The sequence below is a fragment of the Pinus tabuliformis genome, chromosome 4_2 (assembly GCF_031772625.1).
Source record: "Pinus tabuliformis cultivar Carrire ecotype Pingquan chromosome 4_2, CPIR1, whole genome shotgun sequence".
NCBI lineage: Eukaryota > Viridiplantae > Streptophyta > Pinopsida > Pinales > Pinaceae > Pinus > Pinus tabuliformis.
Window position 1 is genome coordinate 726,643,036 of NC_142304.1, and position 22,966 is coordinate 726,666,001.

Sequence of the window (22,966 nt, forward strand, 5' to 3'; positions counted from 1 at the left end):
TCTGAATTTGCTTTGAGGATGGGGAGAAATGTTCCAAGGGCCTTTCTAATATATACCCTTTAATTTTGTGGTATAATTGTCCAATCATCATCGGATTATTCATTTGACGGGTGCAATCATGCAATGACCAGTAAAGTTTTCAAATTAGCATAAGTTGTTGAAAGAGGGAGAAATATGATGGCTTCTTTGTGCATAGTGCCTATCCTTTTGCGTCCTTCTCTAGCTCGGATTTGCTCCTGCCAATCTATCTCTGTATCCTCTCTATCTACCTATCCATCCATCCATCCATTCAACTATATGCATGTCTGGATATACATATGTAAGCCTGCAGATCTATGTTTTATAGTGTGTGCTCTCCTAAAATTTAAGATATGTGTGCACATTGCATTTATAGGGTGTGCCTTGGGAAGTATGTATCCATTTTGACTTTTTCTCCATCTCATTTGCAAGGAGAAAAGATATATCGAATTGGTTAACACTAAATAACAAGGACTTGACAATTACTGTACAATTATAAATAAACCATGCTTATCCTGATTCAGGGACGAAATAAATTCCCTGGTCCATTAAATCAGAGAAACATACACCAGAGAAAATTCAGGTAAACAAAAATATTCGATAATACAAAAAATTACAAGATACACAGGCAGCATCCTCAAAACTGCCAGTGCTCTAGTTGCACCTCTGCTTCAGTTAGGTCTTTTTGAGCTTTCTTCCTACGATAAAATATTGGGCACTCACGACTGCAATAAGGATAGGACATCAATGTAAGTATAAAAGAGATAGTAATTGTAACAAAAAAAAAAAACATCCTATTAATTAAAAACAAATACATGATCACACAAATGTCACAAAATACATCCATAATGTAAATTTAAATCATGTTATGAAAATGTAATACTTGAAATATAGCATTCAAAAACCTTGTGCAAAGAAAATCTTGGTGCAGAGAGCCTTGGCACCGTTGACATTGTGTCCATAGTTTACCAAAGAGCATTTCTAATTCCCTCACTGACATTGATCAAATATTAGTGTCATATGATAGAAAATCTAGGTGAGAACAATAGACACAAGGCCTACTTTAAATTCTCCAAATAAAGAGTAATGGTATTAAAATACCATCTTACCATTTGCAACTGTTTTCTGATACAATTCTTCTTCTCTTCCTTTGCAATGTGGACAAAGTGTCTGATCTTCTTTGCTGCAATGGCAACATGAAATCAGGTAACATCATGAATTTCAGTATGAAGCAACCTAACCAGACATTCTTGTTATAAGAAATCTAGACAATTTCTTACAAGGAGAGCAGGCATGGAATCATGCAACCTCATAGATTTTTCCACATCAAAAAGATGAACCCTAGTAGCTTTCTAAAGTGCCAAACTGAAATAATAGTTACTCTCAATTGTGCACTACTATAAGCAAGGAAACCACATGCAGGACACCCTCTACTTGTATTAACTAAATACCTGATAGGTGTTTTACAACCAATACAACTGAGTTGTTTCTTGGAAAATTTCATAATTCCACTATTTGAAGGAGTTGATATGGAAACTGCTCGTGTGTGACTACCATGAAGAAGCTCCTTGCTTGCATTCTTCAAAATGGGCTCAAATATTCTCAACAGCGGCTATAGAGCAAAAACAGGCACTAATAAAAAACACTTAGCTGGAAAGAATTACTATCTATCAAGATATATTTGAAACACTGGTGAAATTTTCAAAAAGAGCATAAACTGCAAGTGATGATGCTTTGGTCTTTCACCTTGCTCAGTTGATTCTCCAGATAATATTGTGGATCAATAGGGATGTTATTCTCCAGTACGTAAATTGGATCCTCAGATTTCTCATATGCCTGAGCCCAAGTAAACACATTAGTCATTATATCCAGACGAAAACTTTTACATAAACAAGCCATCCTACAAAATAGTGCTAAGGAAGAAATCATTCACAAAAGTTGCACCTCCCATTATATCTATTTATTTAAATCCATGTCAGTGTCAAATAACTTTAATCTAAAAAGTCGGCCAGGACAGGATTCCAATCAATAAAACAAAAGACACTTCCCTTCCAGAAAATTCAGAAGAATGGGACCTTGGTACCACAAATCCATTTAAATTTTAAACCTTCAATCTAACTTTGTTCATCAATGTAGAGTAATCTTAGACTGCTTTAAAATTGGAAACTAGCTCCAAAAAGCAATTATATCAAATGGGAAAAGTGGGAAAAAGATGTTCTAAAATGAAAGTTGGAGGGAAAAGAAAAAATCAACAAAAAGGACTATCCAATATTTGCCAGATATGTTTCACTTGTAAAGTAGAACTTTTACAACATCTGGTATTTGATTTCTTTAGGGACCAACAACCTGGCATCAATAGATATGATGCTAATTGAACGTATTTTGTCAAACCTCAATCCTTGAGTCCAAAGACTCAAATAACTTTGGACGTGTTCTATACTTGCACTGCATCATAGACAAATTTGAACTTTGACCAGCAGAGGCTGCTCGTAGGCTGATTCTCAAGTCATTGAGGACAACAATACTCCTCCAAAATAAATGCCCCTTCAAACATGTATTTAGCATACCCAACATGACATTTAGATATACAAATAGAAAAAATGAAAATCTAAACAAGTGCCCTATTTCCATCATTTAACCAGGTATGGTGTGGGAAAACTTACATCAGTGTAGTCTTGATCAGTTAACCAGCATAAACACCTGTTCGTAGTGTCATAAACTCTCCTACACACAAATGACGATATGCCTGAAGGAAGTTCAACGCCTTTCCTGAGAAATCCAACTTTACATGGATAAAGCAATGAGGCAGCTGATATCTCATCTTTGTGAAATGAAATCACCAGCTGTATAAACACACGATGAAATCATGTAAGACAGACATTAAAGCTTCAAAATATCTCATCTGTTTGCAACTCTATTGAATATGGAATAGCAAAATAGCAGATGCGTAATAGATCATAATAAGCATACCAAATGAATATGAGTTCACAACGTGTGCTGATTAATTGCTTTTACCATATACAATTGTCATAAGGTCCATGTGGATGATGGTAACCACATTAGCCCATCCATATTCTCTTCCACCGCAAGATCGGTATTTTTAGATAAAGGTAGCTTGAAAATAAAAACTGGTTGATACGCTAAGAATGCCAACTGCCCATCTACGTTACAGGCTTAAGCAGTTGACGAAAATATTCTGCCTATCATAGGAGAAATAACGTTAAAGCCATGAAACTTAACACTGCCTAATATACAACTTACAGTAATAAAAATGTGAAGACCAAAATACCAAATGTCTAGAAAGTAGGAAAGCCTTTATGCATATCACTACAATAATAGGACTCAAAATAACGACATAACATGAGCTCCCTATACAAAATTAGGGAAGGTAACTCTACACTAAAATACGCAGCCTATGACAGCAAGTCGTGAAGTTAAACTATTTGCAGTTATTTGAAAACTTCTCAAAATCAAACAAGAAAGGCTAAATTTTTCCAACTTGTAAATCTCAACCACAAGCTAGCCCCAGAATACCACTCGTATAGATATTTAAAACGACAAATATTCAATTATCTGTGGTGCAACAGTTTTTAATCCAAAAAAAGGCTTGACTACTTGAACGAAACCAGCAACAGCTCTATATCTTGTAGCAATGATATCGGGGATATCAAGGCTAGAGACTTAGACAATTCCAACAACCAAAAACTTCAGAAAATCATAACCGAGGGGAACACAGTTGCAAACTCATGAAGTGTTAAATAAACCTAAGATTTCTACGGTACAAGTCATCACAATGTATAATTGCAGATTTTCACAAAAGAAAGAAGTATTACATATAAGACATTTACAGTTTTATCAAAAGACTTGCATATGGGAAAGAGAATGCGGAAGCTTTCAAAACCTAATCGAGTCGCTAATTTCTTCACCGACCTCAAAACTGTGTCGTTCAAGCAATATTTTCTGGGGTTTCTCTCTCAAAAACAAGTGCTAAAGCTTTGAAATATGATTGAACGGTGGATTTCTATGAGCATGCAAAACAAAAGACCTATGATAACAGAAACATCATATATTCAATCTATCTTGGATAAATATTTCCCAATTTCACTTGGATCTTAGGTTCATTCAACAAAAGCGTAAGGTCTTCCTGGAAAGTTTTTCAACATTATCACCCACTACACGCCAACCTTCGCAGGTAAGGCTCTTGTTGAATATATGATGTTTCTGTTATCATAGGTCTTTTTGTTTTGCATGCTCATCATCGTATACAACTTCCTTTTCCCCTTCTTTGCAGGGGAAAGCTACAGGTCTATACTGTCGATGGCTTCCACAGTGCAACCGTGGCGGCAACAATTTCTCCTTACCCCAGAAGTGAACCAGGTCATTCTTGTGGCTATGTTTCCTCTAACTAGCAAAGTTTTGATATAGTTCATCATTTTGGTCCTCCAGAAACATATATGGCTTCCAACTATCATTTCATTCAAATGGTTTAGAAGTTTTTTTTGACGACATGCATAACTCAAGTAGAGCTGGAGGAAATCCTGAAAATGATTTGTCACATTCTATTGGACTTGAACCTATGAAATTTGCAACAATCTCCACTTGAAATTGGTCGGTCCAAAGCAACTAGTTAAACTAGCCCATTGGGCTTATCGCAAATTTAACTTATACATTCTCATATATAACACTTCTAGCCAAGTTTTTCCACCCTATATATTATGCTTCAAGGGAATAGGTACAAGAGTGTTCCTACAATGAAACAAAAATAAAGAAAAGTAAAAGAAGCAGAGCATAAAAAGGGACTAAACTTGACAATACAAGAAAAGCGGTCAGCCTTTCTTCGCGAAGGTTAGACATGTTTTCTTGCATGTGGAATTAAACATATTCATATCCATGAACAAACTTGAAAATACAAGCAATTCAAGGGATCCCCCTTTCTTCCTGAATGTTAGACATGTTCTTTTCCGTTTGGAATTGAATAAATATTTATATCCATGAAGAAAGAAGAATAAGTCATAATTTTTGGCAAGAGCGAAATTCTCAAGCATAGCCCATTCTTAAACTCGAACTTGGATAATTATGATAAATTCCTACAACCCAACCAACAAATGTTAAAATGTAGGCCTTAATTAGAGCTTGGAGATGGGTTAGGGTCTATAACATTTGGATAAGCATTACGCTGGGATAAATTCAAATCCTACCTCTTAGTGCCCTCATGCCTACTGCTCAGAAAGTACCCCAATGGCCCACCAATGCTAAGTTCGATCCTTGCCTCTGAGTGCCAGCATAGCTACCTCAAGTACCTGAATGGCTCACCAATGCCATATGTTCAATTCTTACCTCTCGGTGCCTGCATACCTACCTTAAGGTCATGGCACGCATGTAAAAATGGAACCTCATCAAAGTATGGAGTAAAGTCCGTGATATTTAAGCCTTGTCTGCGTGAAACTCTAAAAGTATAAGTCTTAATACTCTACTTTGTAGCTAACCATTGCTCATTATTTCTTAAAATAGAAAATTCTACGTCTTTTAACATGGGTAAGGGGTTTCAAACCTATATTTACGTACATACCTTCAATACATTTTTGAGCGTGTATACGATTGTGAAGTGAAAGAAGCAAAGAGCATTTTCCAGCCACTGGCTCAGATGTAACCAGGCTCCCTGCGTTGTTAATTCTTTTCTGGCATGTCCAAACACTTGCACAAAAATAAAACTGAAAAAACCTATGCTCTAAACTTTGATTTCTTTCTGCATAATAGGAAACTTTGAAAAGCTCTTACCTTTGAAAGTTATTTAAGCAGGGTTCGAAACTGGCTACCATTTCTTTGTAAAGTTTGTCTATGCTTTTTGGTGGCAAATTACAAGCTGAGAAAAGGAGAAGGCCAAAGGAAATGAAAAAAGGGTCAAAATCAAGTGCAATGAAGCTCAAAATAAGCACTGAACATCTATGCTTTTGGCAAATTACAAGCTGAGAAAAGGAAAAGACCAAAGGAATTGAAAAAACCGGCAAGATCAAGTACAATGGAGCTCAAAATAAGCACTGAACGTGTAGAGTTTTGATAATTATTTTAACAGGCTTAAAAGCCTATCAAGATCAAGCATAATGTAGCTCAAAATAAGTGCTTACTATCTAGAATTTTGAGAATAATTCTACTCAGCCTTTAATCTACGATATATTTTTGAGAATAATTCTACTCAGCCTTTAATCTACGGAATATGTAGTGGTGGTCTTAAATATGACAGAACTTACTTCAATATCGAGACTTACGCTGAGCACAGAAGGGGTTAATTAATATCCATAATCTCTCTATAAATTATGCCTCCAAATAAAACGTAACAAAATAATTAAAATAACCATTTTTTAGTGCAATATCGAGACTTATGCTGAGCACAGAAGGGGTTAATTATTACCTTGGCACCTTTTGCATCCTTTATGATGACATATGGAACATGATCACCAACAGTTGGAGCAGTTGCAGCATCCCTCTGTAAACCAGGGGCAACTTGGCTTTAAAACACGACATCAATTTAAAAAAGCCAACAATGGACTCATTGTCAATAAAAAGAAAAATATTACAAGAGTCTTTAGATGCACTGCAGTAATAAAAATAGAGAGATAGGATTGAAATGGAACTAGAAGGCATTGCACCATTCATTATACTTGTTATGAGAAGTTATTTCCAGTATTTACCTTCCGCATGCGCTCAGCTAGTTCCATGTGTACTACCTTGACTGCATAGTCATCTCCAGTCTTTGTCAGACCTTGACTCAACAAAGAGATTGTTAGCACAGGCAAACAACAATGCCCTTAAGAATATGCTAATAGCCTTGATAAAGGATATGACCTGCAAACATCTGTTTCTGCCGCAGCTAAACAGTAATCAATTTTTCTCAGGATGAGATTAGAAATGCAGATATATTATATATTGTCATGTTTTGATTCTCTTCAATTGTATAAGAGCCTCCATTGACACTTCTTCCTCCCATTGCTAGCAGTAAATATTGACTTAATCCCTTCCAAGTACAGAATGTAGGGAGAAGAAACATGACAGACTTAAAAAGGAAACTTCCATGGCCTGCCCCAACTAGGTATATAGTATATACTTCTAACACTTGAAACTAGGAATATGTAATAAGTGACTTTCTCGCAATGTAAATCTCCTCTTCCCCCTATCATATTTTCTCCATTTCAAAAGTAACAAATGGTCAAACAAATTTGGTCATAAACATGCAGAAGGATTCATTGTTCTCACCTTAGTTATCACCAAAAGTGACAAATCCATTATGTTCATTAACAAGTCAGAAATAGTGTTCCTGACATATTGCACTGCACCAGGTATGTCACGATCAATGAGTATTTTGTGAAGGCACTCTGTAACCAAGTTCTTCACTAGCAGGCAATTCTCCCTTCGCACTGTTTCAATGCTTGTTGATATGGAATATTTAAAAGATCAGAAATATTTAATAATTAAGAAGGCATCAAATAAATTATTTTTCTAAGAGCATTTTGAGCCTTCACAAACACTAAGGCCTGTCTTTGAAACGAAAAGATCAGGTTTGTCACCTTTAGTATCCATTTTGTCATAAGCATCTGGCTTTGTCCACAACAACCTAGCATATCTTTTCTTGCTGATCAACAAGTATGGGTAGTATATTTTTTCAAATTCTAGTCTAATAGGCTGCATAAAAGCATATGTTAAATAACGCACTGATTAGATGCCAAAGATGCACCAAACAGATGCAGATAAGCCACAGAAAAGCATAACTGATCATCTTGTCCTGTGCATATTTACAAAGATCTCATGGAAGTGGAATGTCAAAAGAAGATTAGTTTTAAAAAGAAACATGATATTAAAACATTCATCCCTACAAAAGCATCATTAACAACTCTAGAGGCTTCACGGATATTTAAAATTCTTGACACTGTACCTTTGTAAATGTACCACTAATATAATCTAAGGCTTCCCTCCCTAGCGTCATGGCCTCTTCTATATTTGGTACACCAAACTGTATCATAACTGAATCTTTATCTCCATATACAACCTAGATTCAAATATAAAAATATAATATCAAGTATTACAGTATAAATCTTGGTTAGGATCAGATCATCCATTATGATTTCAAGAACTTAAACTATCACCAATACAACAAGTGTACTTCCTGTCATTACTGATCCAGTTCAAAGGTTACAAATGCCTTTAGTTGCTAAATAATAGCCTACCTCAGCATTGTATTGGTAACCACCAACTATTGTGAACCTTTCTTCAACTAACCTCTTTGTATGCTCTATCATTTGACGGCCTGATAGGTGGAAAAAAAAATGAGATGGTTAATGATATGAAATTTTAAAACAATACATAAAATCGATATTGTCTTATGGAATAGAGAATGTGTCAAAAGATCAAACTGGACTTGTAATCAAAATATAATAAGAGGGCCTAAGCATATCATCTTAGTTGTACAAGTACACATGACTAATTAATGCAATTCAATAACTCGATCTTATTTGTACAAGATTGTCAATTACAGTTCATACCCAAAACATTATGCCAGGAGGAAGAAAAGAATTACATGGATATAATTGATGCCCAAAAATAATCAATGTGAATGGCTGATACATGCATATATAGAATAAGAGAGGACTGCAAGCATCTCTATCTTGTAAGTAAAAGAAGCACCAATAACATTACAACTACGAAAAACAAGGGGAGAATCAAGGTGTCCATGGATTTAATGTTTTTCTTCCATGGAAGAACTGTGAAATTACCATAGCTCGTCACACTCGACGAAATCTCCAAACAGGGAAATTGCCCAACAGTGGCACCAGTAAACCCATAAACTGAATTCACACTGATCTGCAAGTGCACACAGTCAAAACTATTTTATGCGTTTCACCAGCATACCTAGTTTTACTTTTATTCCATGTCCAAGCCATAATTAATACAGACTTGACAAAGCTGTAATTACCTTCAAAGCCAATTGTCGGCCATCCAAGACAGCCTTTTCAAAAGGATCTTTAGCCTCCTAAACAAGATTACAGGAAGTTAAAAACTAAGATGCTAAGTGGAAAAAATACAAGCATGTAACATGAACATAGGAAGCACTTAGTTCACCACCTTTAGGTCTACCTTGGCTCTTTTCCTAGCAGCCAGTAACTCTTCTAGGATCTCTGGTAATATGCCCTAGGTAATAGGAAAAAGAGCATTCAATTTAGCATCATCGAAAATGGTCAGCATATGATGGTTAAAAAGTAAATAATGAAATAAGTATCAGCGATCGTCGTAAAAAGTCATCTATGAAAAATAAGCCCATCCTGATCCAGCTTCAAATAAATGCCAAAGCCTACATAGATTTGTGAGTTATAACAAATCACAAGCAAGGAGAAAGTGTATACCTTCTGTAAAGTTGGCTTCACAAAAGTCTCACCCGATGGTGTTTTATTTACACACTCTGGCTGGAGATTAAATTTTGCAATGTCCTCTGACCTCACCAATGTTGAGAAGGATCAAAAGCCATTTTGTAACTGTTTTAGTTGATAGTGCGAATATCTCAATCTTCCAATAATACAGCTTATATGGGGATGCCTAAGGGGCAGGGCTACTTAACAAATGCCAGGCTTATTGGTCTTTGTATGCATTTCACTTTCAGAACCAGTATAGATGTACAATTTTAGTGACAACTAAGACAATGAGAATGCTCAAGTGGCCTAATTATCATCATTCACAACTGTCATGAAGGAGTAGGTTGATAGGTTTTTATTTCATATATCGGATAAAAATTCAACCATCAAACTAGGAAGATCTTACGGAAGGAGTAGGATAAGGGATTTTTGTGAAAACTGGGTAAACATTCCATTTGCATCATGAAATAGCACATATCGAATTCACATGGTAAAGCATAATCCCAATATAGTAGCATTTTCAAAATTGATGTATTCATATTATCAGAATCTACCATTGCAATAAATTTCAGCATAGATTGGATAGCAGATTCCAATGAAAACAAATTGTGAAAGAGGCTAATCGTTATATTCTTCCAGTTATCCTATTCTGTAAGGTTCATGGTGAAATCACAATGTTCTCTTGTTTAAATTGTATTTTTGAATGCAGATATGGATTCAGCACGTTGGAAAACCCCAAGGTTTCCCAAGGTATATGAATTGTGGGACTTGATAACTTTAAATTACAATTTTCCTAATATTTCAACAAATTTTGAGCAAAATCAACCAGAAAATTTGTCCAAAACAGGGCCAAAAGGTCGCCCCGTTAGACTACTGTGATGGGCAATTGGAAAATCATCATCAGTAAGTTGAGGTTTTAGTTAATTGGGTATCCTATTGCCTCATAAGTTAGGGCCTAATGGATCCCGGATATAGTAGCCTTTTATGCAGTACGCCTAGTAACTGCATCCTTTGTTGCATCTCTTACCATGAATGTATGTCAGCCAACTATATATTTGAAGATCAAACCCTAAAATAGAGCACTTCCCATTGCCATAATGCTTATAGCTTAACCACTGTAAATCCATTTGTACATAAATCAACATTTTTATGTGCTCTGTGGTCTTTTGACATAAATCTACATGCTGACCAATTGAAAAAACAATCATGAAAGCTGATGTTAGCTTCAATTATCTTAGGCTTTTGTGTGTAGAATAACTACTCTACCTTGTATTTGCTCCTATATACTTCCACAGCAGCTGCATGTGCGAGAAGCATGTAATGGACCGCTGTGTACATTTCATCTGCATCAGGTCTCTAAAAACCACAGAGGCCAGGAGAAAGAATTCCGACATCATATCCTAGGGTAAAATATATAAAAGGTTTGTTGAATGTTATCCAATGTTTAACCCGATCACCAAATAATCGGAAACATGCTTCTGCATAGGCAGTGAAATCAGTCCTGCACCATGATATCATTATAGCATAAAAATGAGTGATCCGTAGAGCATGAATGTCAAAGTACAGAAAATTAAGTTTTTCTAATTGGGAAATCCTAATCATACACTATGTTTGGACTCATAAATCCTCCATATTCATCCTCCAGAGACTGGGGAGTATCCCAGTGAAACAAAGTGACAGACACTTGGATTCCTGCAATCAGCACCGTTCAGAGAAAGAGATGATCAGAACCTAATAAATAGGCTACATTACATGTGATATCAATCAAGCTACAATAAGTGAGAATATTGGATATAACCATTCTGGAGGAGTTCATTGATGAGGTTATTGTAATAGTCTACTCCTTCCTCATTGATCTCTCCTTTTCCCTCTTCAATAATTTAGCTACAATGTGCTCAAAGCAGTTTCTTTTTGGCATCATATTTATCCAGATTCTAATCTATCACTAAGAAATTCATCCGAAGTGTTGACTATCACCCAAAGAATTAGCGATGTCAATCAAAACAATCAGGAGATTGTCATGGAGTTAGCTTCCTCAATAGTAATAGCACCATAATATTTTCTTCATGAAAGGTGTGTGTAAGCTTTCGCAAATAATAATGCAGTGACTATGAATGCAAGAATGCTCACATTCAGGGTTCAGAATCTGAAGCTAGATAAGGTTTCATATTAACATGAACAATAGTAGGTAAAGGATATGCCATTGTTTTTCCAGAGCCTATATCAACAATACTAATCAAATTTCGTTCTTTGAAAGCCATGGGCTGCAAATATTGTTCCATTGTAAGGATATCAACACCCATAGCACATGTGTCGTTCATTGTTTGCTTTATCTCTTTATCAGATTCTTCAAGACCCAACATTATGGAAGATTTGGTCACCATTTCTCCCTTGAATCCCTTCACATGCTTCAATATAAGTAAGCTCTGGTCATACCCTCATCAACATATCTACATTGATGAATTTGAGCAACAATGGCCCTCCAACCTTACGGTTGTCAACATCTTGATGTCGGATTAGCTAAACACTTGCACACCTTTCAGGATCATGATGAATAAGCTGGGCTATTTCTAGTTGACCACATGGATTTATAGCTTCCTGTCCTCCTTGAGTTGTAACAGCTGTATGTTGAAACCACAAGCTGTTAGCGGAGGGGAGTACTGGCTGTAAGTGGTTTTTATGAAGGGGCCTCTGCTGTTTACCATGTAGTGTTGTTTACTAAATACTAATCAGTCCAGATAGGTGTCCATGAGGTATGTATAATAATTCTCTTTTAAAGGATCCATCATAAGATGTAGTAGGGTTGAATTTATGGGTTTATATTTTAAGAAATACCCTAGTATTTAGAAACCTTAATATTAAGTATTTGTTCCCTATGATTTGATTTCTAGGGCATGGGATAAACTCTAGAATGACATAAAGGGAAAAGAGTATGATCTAAGGTTTGAATTTAAGAAACCCTAAAAAGGCCTCTTGATTACATAAAAACCCTAGAAAAGTAACTTGACATCATGTTTTGGAATAATATATTGCTTGGGTTACTTGTTAAAATAGTACTATATATCCAAGAAGAAAAAAACGGATGGGGTGATCCATTTGAAGGCATGATGTAGCTCTTCGTAACACCTCATAAATCATGGAATCATTGTGCAAAAACTTTATTAAATATATGCCCTAGATTTCTCAACAAATAACATAATCAAACTCACACAAATAAATGGTTGAATCTTACATTTTGCATAACATTAGATGTATATGGGGGCATTAATGATCCCTGCATGGCAACATTGGTTGTATTGAGGGGCATAAATGAATTCTGCATGCCAACAAAATGCACGCTTAGTAAAAACACAAATATTAATAAATATATATAGTGAAATAAGTTAACTAAATGCACAAAAATATTGATCAAGTTTTACCACTATCATTAACTTAGATGTATTATAAGGTGTTATAGGGGTTGGAATGACATTAGCGATTTCCTGCATTCCACAAACATAAATTAGCATAATATAATAAGGAATATAAGATAATTGAACATATAAAAGACAATATTCAAGCTTACCTCATGCATCATCATAGCAGCGTCTTGCCCTCGTGCATTTGTTAACATTTCCATAAAAGTAGTGAATATCATTGAGTCCCCCATAGTATCATCAGTAACACCCATGGGTACATTCTTAAGAAAACACATAATAACATAAAAATAAGAAAACCTTGATCAGAAAACCGATAAGAAAATAGAATCGGTAACACCAAATATATATGTCTTTCAAGTAAAACCTTAAACATTCAAATTGCTTGATGTTCATAACAATTAAAAACTCAATACTTAACTTGTAAAGAAAAATTATATTGCAGTGAATCCTTATAACCATCTTAAAGTAAACATAGTGATCAAAAAATGTCATCCTCACAAGTAAAACATTAAACATTCAAATTACTTAATGTTCATTACAATTAAAAACTCATATGTCTAACTTGTAAAGAAAAATTATATTGTAGTGAATCCTTAAAACTATCTTAAAGTATACATAGTGATCATAAAATGTCATTCTCAGATGAAATCTCCTCATCTGATGGCATATATACCCCATCATTAATAGACCCTAAATCCACAAATAAATTAATACCATCATTTTCATAGTCTTCATCACCTTCAACTACAGGTAAATTAAAATCAATGAATTCATCATCCTCATGGATTTGATGCCCATGTGGTTGCTCATGTCCTTCAGAAACTTCAATAAACTCGTCTTGGTCTTCATCTTGGTGATATGCATCATTGACAATAAATTCTTCACCATCTCCATCTTGGCCATCTATGTCTTCAGGGGGAACTTCTGCATCTTCAAGTAAATCATGGTCCTCTACATCTTGAACAAATGTTACTCTTCGTCCTCTTGGATCATAATCAATCACAAAAGACCAACCAGGTTGTTCTAAATTTGGAATGAGAAAATTTTGGTCACATTGACTTGGAAACACATAAGGTTCAAAAGTGGTTTCAAACCTAGATGTATTGATCATGTGGAATCCATTATCATGGAGCAAGATAGTTTTTTCTTCTCCCACTTCAATAAGCTTGTACCATTCAACACGAAAAATAACTTTCTTGAAAGACATAAAATCAAGCTCGATAATGTCCTCCAACACTCCATAGTAGCAAAGTGTTCTTGTGATTGGTTGTTTATCATTTGCACGTGAACGACATTCCACCTCAAATGATGCTGAAACTCCACAATCATAAGTTTTTCTCTTTTCATCAACTTTTGTGATGCGAAAATGATGACCAAAATTCCACATTCCTTTCTAATATCCTACCTAAATTCATATAGATATCAACTAATTAGATTCAAGGATATGAAATCTAACAAAAAATTTATTAAATGTATGCAATATATTAATATATATCACCTCCCCATTTATGGATCCTTTAATGAAATTGAATTGTTGTTGTGTTACTCGATTATTCCCTTTTGTTGCCTCGTGTTCAATATTGGCCTTTAGCCAATTCCACGAGCATCTCTTTGGCCACTTTCTTTTATGGCTTGCAGGCGATCCTCGAGTAGTGTTTTGACCATGTCTATTATATATATTGGCCCATGCATTTTCATCTTCTAATTTATTTTTTTCAGCGTACTTCTCCATCCATTCCAACATAAAGTCAGAATTGTATGCAAAATACAAATGTAATGCCTCCCACTCCTTCACATCTACAATGAATTTTTTTTTTCGTTCAATGAATTAATAATTATTTAGAGCCATGTAATATAAAACTTAAGATAAAAATAACTCCTAACATTTTTTTATACCTTTTATCCTATTTGAAGTCCCTTCTCCCTCTAATTTTTCTTCTTCAAATGATTGAGATTGGTTATAATTCCATAATCACGGAGCTTCAAGATTCAATTGAGGTAAGTACTCACAGAAATGAACCATGGCCTGGAAAACCATGTACCCCTCAACTATGGACCCTTCTGGTCGAGCCTTTTGCCTAACAAATTGTTTCAAGACCTTCATATATCTCTCCACGAGCCACATTGTTCGAATATGAAGAGGAACACACTGTTCAATCTCTTCTACTAGGTGTACAAGGTAGTGCTCTTGAGAATTAAAGAAGCTTGGAGGGAAGCACATTTGAATATCACACATCAAAAGTGAAACATTCCTCTTCCAATACTTCAAGTCATCCTGATGTATCTCTTTAGATGAGACCCACCTACAAGTATTACAATAAAGACTTGTTATTTCTTGTAAACTAAAAGTAGAAACTCATATAAAGGCATAACCAATGTTGCACTTCAAATGATAAGAGTAATGGAAGAGTATGCATGATGGATTGAAAAATACCTCAAATATTTACATAATTTTTAAATAGTCAAAGTGACATTGTGGTCAAAAGTACTTGGTATTGTTGTAGGCAACACATACTGCATGACCATTAACAAATAACCATGTTCAAATATGCATGAACTAATTTCATCACTATACTAGTATGTCTATTAACAAATAACCATGTTAAAATATGCATGAACTGATATTATCACTAGGATATACAATTTCATAAGTAAGTTTCCAACAAATATAACATGTGACAACGTTACCTTTATCCAATTGTGCCAATCATGTGTTTTTAGGCCTGAGAACTCTGATCCATCACTTGTGAATAAGTTTTTTAATGTCGCACCAAAGCCAGAAGGAAATCTTATGCGTTTCATAGTAGAAATGATGTTTTCTTTCTCATTTGATGTAAATGTCCATGGAGCATGAACATATGAGTTGTCTTCGTGCAACCACATGTTCGGCATGATATTGGCAACTCGAAGGTCCTTTCTTAACTTTATTTGTGCTTCAATGTTATTTCCATTTAGATGTTTCCACAAGCACTTTGCCACATTTTTCCCAATGTGCATAGTATCAAATAGGTGGGCTATTGGCAAGCTCTCATAATATTCTAATTTGTAGAAAATAGAGAGTCTTTTCATTCCTAGGGGAAAGCATGTCCCTTCTTTTTTGTCATACATTGCCTTCCACCTAGCAGGGTTCATCTTTATTGGCTTCCTCATTTCCACTTCCTTTCCATTGAACATATGTTTATCATGCACTCGATAGCGATGATTTTGTGGTAAGAATTGTCAATACTCATCATAGACAGTTTTATTGAGATCCCTTGACTGCCTATGCAACAATTTTGTCCCACATGATGGACAACCATGTTTCCCCTTTGTTTGTAGTCCTAAAATAAGATTGGAACCCATATTTGGTAAATGCTAAAATGAACATAATAATTATAAATGTAATTTATATTATATTACCACAACAAATAAAGAGCCTCGGGGCATCATGAATTGTCCAGATAAGAATCACATGAAATAGGAAGTTTCTATCATTGATAGGTCTTGATACATTAAACATATTTACCCCATCCCATAATTCACGAAGCTCATCAATGAGGGGATCCATGTATACATCCATATCCTTTACCTGATATTTCCCTAAGTGAACAAAGAGTTATTTATTAGGATTAACTGAATTGAAATACTTTTATATAATCTTCAAGAAAACATTGTATTCACATGTTCTAGTACCTGGTATGATAAGAGTTAACATTGCATGTTCCTTTTTCATTTCCATCCAAGGGGGGAGATTGTTGTTTATAATTAACACTGGCCAAACAGAATATGTGTTTCTAAGATCCCCAAAAGGATTTACGCCATCCATTGCTAGAGAAATTCTTTCATTCCTTGGCTCATTCCTTGGCCAACATTTACTGTTCGCAACCATACGCATGACACCATCTTGGCTCCTCCCTTGTGCATGATGATCCATATATTTTTCCAACTCCTTGCATTTGAACATTCTCTCAAACCTTGGTTTTAGTGGAATGTGCCTTAATACTTTATAAGGAACCTTCTTGGATAATTGATCTTGACGATACCTATTTGTGTGACACTTTGGGCATTGTTGTAAATTTGCATTATTTCCATAGTAGAATATATGGTCATTTGGACATGCATCATATGTTTTGTACTCCATTCCATTGTCTTTCATTATTGAAGATACTTCTCTATGAGAATGAGGAAACTTATTGTCCTTTGGAAGTATTTTGTTTGCCAAAAGTCTGCATAGTGCAACAAATGATTTTTATAAGTATACACAATATTCAAAACTTTTAAGACGTCTAGAGAATTAATTTATAGGAATATCAATCCAACCTTAATATATCATTAAAGCATGTGTTTGTCAGTCCATGTGTAACCTTCAAGTTCAACAACAACATAAGTGTCGCCAATATAGAAGATTCAGCATTTGCATAAAGAGGTGTCCTAGCCAAATGAGCTAGGGGTGAATCAACAACTTCTTCAAAAGATGTGTAGAAGTCTTGGATAAATTCATTGACACCAGCCTCATTTATTTGCGAAGTGGCTTCTTCCATAAATGTGTCTTGTCCTTCATCTTGAGAGTCGCTATTATCAATATCATCCATTGGTTCTTCACGAATATTGGGAACTAGAAGCGGCTTTTCATAAATAAAAAAATAAAATGAAATGATCAATAATAATGTATTAAATAATGTGCATATTTATTTATTATAAGAATAACAATTTGTTAATTATAATGTACCTCTTCTATATAAAATCCATGTTCGAATCTATGGATACCAACAAGCCTTCGCTTCTTTAGTTTCCTATTTTGGCACATTTTGCAACTGCAATATATCATTTCATTGAAGTATTCATCTGTACCTGGAGTAGGTCTTGTTTCCTGTTCATCTGAATATTCGGATGACGATGTGCTATTTCCCTGAATGCACCACGTTTTTTAAACAATAAGACTGCAATTTTTAACTTTGGTATTACTTATTTTTCAAGAGAACATGACCAATGAATAAACCTAGGGAGTGAATCTATGAATATGTACTTTTTCAATGCATTTTTTGGCTCTTTAATCACTTGATTGTTTGTACTTTTGTTTTCTTATTGTTTCAAGGTAGTGTTTAGTGCTTCTGTAGGAATTAGATATGAAAAAAATTGAGAACTAGGTTCAAAACCCTGAACAAAACTCTACCAATGTGTTGAGTGAGCATTGAAGATCTGTCCAACACTTTGAGGCAAGCTTATTAGAGTGTTCCAACATGCATTTAACTAGTCACAAACAAACTTTTGAAGTATCATTTTAAAGTTATTTCTAAAAACAAATCCAACCTCTAACTAAATCAACAACATAAATAATACAAATACCAAAAGCAACATAAATACCTGGTCTGCCATTTTGTATAGAATAATGTAATAGAAATCTGCAAAGAAAAGTTTGTGGACACTAGTTAGGATCATTACATAAATAAATGTTGAAATATATGACAAGTAGGAACTTTACCAATTGGATAATCCTTTGAAGACCCCTGAGGTTATAGAGGCATATAATATAGCTGTGGAAAAGAATGAAGTTGAATATGGAGCATGCCAGGAAAGCGTTTTTATTGTTGATGGCATAACTAATGCAAGTCCAATTAGAGAACAATTGTTTGATATGGACAACAACGAAAAACATAAGTGATTCATTGACCCTACCAAAATTGAGGGAAACAATGGCCAGGAAGCTGGAGAGACCCAAAATTTCAAAGTTGGAGAAAATATACAGATTATGGTGAGAAAGCAGGAACCTTCCCAGTTTGATACTCTATTGAGGATCCCTGAGGTTACGGAGGGATATAATATATCTCCTTGTTTAAGCACCTGATTTGGCCTAGACTCCAGTATTCCATCCAAAAGTTCAGGAACTTAGAAAAAAGTTACAATTTATCCCCTTGTTTAAGTATGCATGAATCTCTTCTAGAAGACAAGGATGTGTGCAATCAACAACTTTCCTTGGATAATCCATTGAAGAGGCTTAAACATGCCGAGGGACCAGAATATGATACCGTAGTGAAAAATTTTAAGCTTATAGAAATTGATGTGACATCAGAGACTGAATATTTGTGACTGCATATCCCACTTGGAGACCATGTGTGTGTCATGGAGAAGGATGCTACGGTTTTGGATGGGACAGATCATTCTGAAAGTATTCTTCTCACATAAAATCCTATAGAATCTGGAGAAGTAGCTGAGGGTTATACTATTTTGGATGATATGAATGTTCCTAGTAAAGGGGATTCAAGAAGAACCAAACTTGTAGACAGAATAAAAATGAATAAATACTTAAGCCAGTAATAGGGACAAATAAATTACCTTTACACCTTAAGCTATTAAACCTTGCGCAAGTACAATAGATGTGGTAGTTCTAACACCTGCTAAATCATTTGTCTTTGCTGCAACCTATCTTACAACCTTGGCCCTAATATTTTCAACTGGCTCCTCTAATTCAACCTGTCAGAAGCAAGGTGAACCATTGAAAAGCATTAACTAGACTGGATTAACTAGACAAGAAATAAAAATTTAACTTGACTCATCAACATCTGGCACACAAGTATTTTTTTCAACTATTTAAAGTGTCATTCATTACTCTACTATGGCTACTCCATAGACTAGGTACATCCTCAAAAGATAAATATGTTTTCTATGACATGTGAGAATTTTTCCTTCCAGGTCTAAGACAGTAAGACATTTAGGCAAGGAAAACTAATATAGAACATAAAAAATTTACAACCCACATCTACAATTTACCTGCTTAGCCACTGTCACACCATCATTGACAATCTTCAGAGAACCATACTTTCTCTCCAAAACAACATTTCTACCCTTCGGCCCAACGGTGATTCCGACAATATCAACAAGCTTGTTGACACCTGCTTACAAGACAATTTGAAAATATTTTCAATAGGTGCACAACAAAATGTTGGAATATATGTCATACCAAACCTACATACAAACCACACATTAACATCAAAGGTATATGGACAAGGAAAGATCTACCACAATAAAGTTTTATGTGAAAAGAATCTTCCTTTAGATGGAATTTGTTTTCTCTGACCTACAATTTTTTTGTCACTGACCCATCTCGGTTGAATTACAACTCCTTTGCCATAGATCTTGGATTGACTACCTTCTCTCTCCTACGTAATCTCGCGGTCTGCCTTCTACTTAAACGATTAGAGGAGATGGGTGAAAAAGTAACAAGAGAAGACAATTTCCTGGCATTTTTGTCAGATACTACACCAAACTTCCTCTTCTTTCCAATGTTACCCAATGAGGCAAAGTGGCAACTATTGTCATACTACCTATAGCATATGCCATCTTCCCTTATTCGGAATAGAGAATTACAATATCTTCATATTAGCTATCTCACAAACATGAATTCCATCTAGATTTAATTCATATTAGCTATCCAATTGGCCATCTAGATTTAATTCACCACTGTTGTGCATAAACAATACTTCATATGTGAGCACCAGATATTGAAGGATCTGTTAGGACATACAAGTTTTTTCTTGAGCCCTCACTAATTTGATAGTTTTTCTAGAGTGAGCGTTGCCTTTTGATTTGGTAGTGCCTTTAGTTTGGATATTTTGGGCATTCACATGGAAACTTAGGAGCCTAGGTTGTGTTCCTAGATGACCCAACATGCTTCTGGAACCCTTGGAATTCACCCAGCTTCACGAAAAATGTTTAAGGCAAATCTGCCCAAATTGACAAAACTGTTTTTAATACTTTTTTCCATAAAAGACTAACTTTGGGAGCAATTTAAGAGAAGGTGGTGATGAATTTTGAAAAAATAAAACATGAATTTTTTGGGAACATGCTGATTTACAAAAACCTCTTTCATCTTTTCAACAAGTGTCATGTTTTGGAAGATTCGAATGGCTCTCTGAAGCCTATTTTTCAGAAAATCCCCAGATTTAATTTTTTCTATTTTTATAAAAACACCTAACCGTGAACTGATGGTTATGGAAATATCCAAGTGTCAAAAAGCATTGGCTCTTTAGCATCTACGTCAGTGATAATTGTTGACAAATTGCACCCATAAGGTCCTAGTTTCTATGTCATCAAAAGTCGTTGTTGATATCAATCAAAATTTTTTATTGACAATAATACTATGACACTAGAGCATTGCTTATGCTATAGGAATAAATTGCTGCATTCATGGACATCTGAATTGGATTGTTTAGTGATCCTGGTGGATCTTAACTGCAAACAAAAAAACATCAAACAAAGACCATCTCGAAGCCAAAGGATTTATTTTCAAGGGAATTTGTATTAGGTGTTTCAATTTGTATTTTTCAATTCATTTGGACAGGACGGTACACAATGGATAAATGTACCGCAGAAACAAATGGAAAGGTTGTCGGTTATAGCAAATTTTTTCAAAGACCCTAGTCATTGTTTATGGCTGAATATAGTCCATACTTTATTAAGTACACTCTCCATTTTGCAGGTAGAGCCTACTATCAAATAATTGTGAGACAACATGATCATTTTCTTTTAAAAACCATTACCATTAAATGGAAAAAACATTGTAATTGTTTAACAAGTAAGAAAGTTAAGGTCAACAAGATTGTAAAGTTCATTCCTGTGTTATGGTTTTGGAGGATGGAACCTGAAGAAATTAAGTTCTCTTCTACTATTTATAATTTCACTTGACAATGGTGATAACAGATTTTTGTTATGCTTGTCACTACTAGTCATGCTTTCAAACTATAAGTTAGAGATTTTAGGCAGCCTGTATCCAATGCAAGGGATTATTAGAAAAACTCGATGATGTTTCACATACTGCTATCATAATGGTTTACATAATGAACTACAGAGAATTTCCTCAGAAGAATTGGAACAAAATAATGATAGGAATAGAGAAAGTGAGGCCTTCTTAGATAATGACTCTACGGAGGAATATAATCTCATTCCAGAAAAGTTTTCGGTTACTATTAATGATGAACGCCTATAAACATCTCGTAAGCATCATTATGAAAAATTACTCACCATCCTTGAGACTTATGTTCTATATGATTCGAACATTGGAGACTGCCAACAAATGAGTGATTTTTTGTCTCCTTTTGTTGCATTAATAGGTGATGACAATGAAGCATTTTTGTGCTCTATCTACTCTATACACATGGCATGTGATGATTTTCAGATTGAATGAGGTGGCAGAGTATTCTAAGGGAGGGATCAACCAATTTGGGGCTATTGTAGATATTCAAGAAGTAAATTTGATTATTTCAGAGGTAAATGGCAGAGTAGTCAAATAATAAGAGATTAATAATAACTGGAAGAGGTTTTGAAAGAAAGGAAACAACAATTAAAAATCAGATCCAAATTTAGTGGCATCAATCTGGTTCTTTAAGGCATGAAATCAACAGTTACAGATTTCAAGAGCATTTGAGATTGCATAAAGTCTAGTGGTTCCTGCATACTATGGTAATCACACTAGTAGTGACTACTATATACAACCACAATCGCACTAGCGGTGCCTATTGTATACTATTTTGTTTGAAGTATGTATTTAGGTCAAAAAGCATTACAACTGGCCCAAAAATATCAGGGACTGGGTGGGGTAAAAAAGATCTGTAGGTCAGTTAAACAACTAACCACAAACAAAGTTCAATTACTTGACAACAAATGAATTCCGTTTGGCTGACTTGCCGCACCAAGGGGTGCTCTTTCATCAAAATCAACCAAAATTTGCACCATAATATTGGCCCTAACAACTAATTCGCACCTCCAAGAGAAGTGAATCCTCAAGGTAGCCTAGCATGGGAACGTCATCATCCTTAAACCACAACCCCATTGGCATGTCTCAACTAGTGCTATCACGAGCACCTACATCATCCCTACCGATAAACAAATGAGATCAACAACAAAAAGAGGTTCCAGCAAAAATAAATAAACCCTATTTTCTCTTTCTTCCTAGTTCCATATTTCCCTTCACTACCACTGAGCCTCCATTTCCTTGATTTCAATGTAAAAGCCAAATGCAACTGGACAATCATAGTTAAATAAACTTGATCTTAAACAAATCGAGAATAAAACTTTTGCATCCAACAAAATCTCACAAAGAAAACAAGCCTGCAAACCTTAACGAAGCTACCAAAACTTCATCTAAAGCCAAATCAA

At 35.0% G+C, this 22,966-nt stretch overlaps 1 protein-coding gene across 1 annotated transcript; it reads right to left on the reverse strand.

The window, feature by feature from the left end:
* Positions 1–655: 655 nt before the first annotated feature.
* On the reverse strand, positions 656–19,915 carry LOC149171636 (DNA polymerase delta catalytic subunit-like). The gene is made up of 18 exons (XM_089426040.1): positions 19,912–19,915; positions 19,583–19,704; positions 11,066–11,108; positions 9,411–9,496; positions 9,133–9,198; positions 8,984–9,040; positions 8,784–8,871; positions 8,238–8,317; positions 7,946–8,059; positions 7,581–7,695; positions 7,272–7,442; positions 6,708–6,781; positions 6,428–6,502; positions 1,765–1,854; positions 1,470–1,630; positions 1,128–1,201; positions 924–1,011; positions 656–743 (listed from the first exon to the last, which is right to left on the reverse strand). Exons 1-18 carry the CDS (start codon positions 19,913–19,915, stop codon positions 656–658), a joined length of 1,596 nt encoding a protein of 531 aa, XP_089282166.1.
* Positions 19,916–22,966: the final 3,051 nt, after the last annotated feature.

What these genes read in the sequence shown, in the direction of transcription:
- LOC149171636 (XM_089426040.1), bottom strand. An exon ending in GTGTGACAGTGGCTAAGCAG is followed by an intron (nt 11,109 to 19,582) that starts GTAAATTGTAGA and finishes TGCTGATTGCAG; the next exon opens with GAATCCAAGTGTCTGTCACT. An exon ending in TGGAGAATCAACTGAGCAAG is followed by an intron (nt 1,631 to 1,764) that starts GTGAAAGACCAA and finishes TTTGCTCTATAG; the next exon opens with CCGCTGTTGAGAATATTTGA.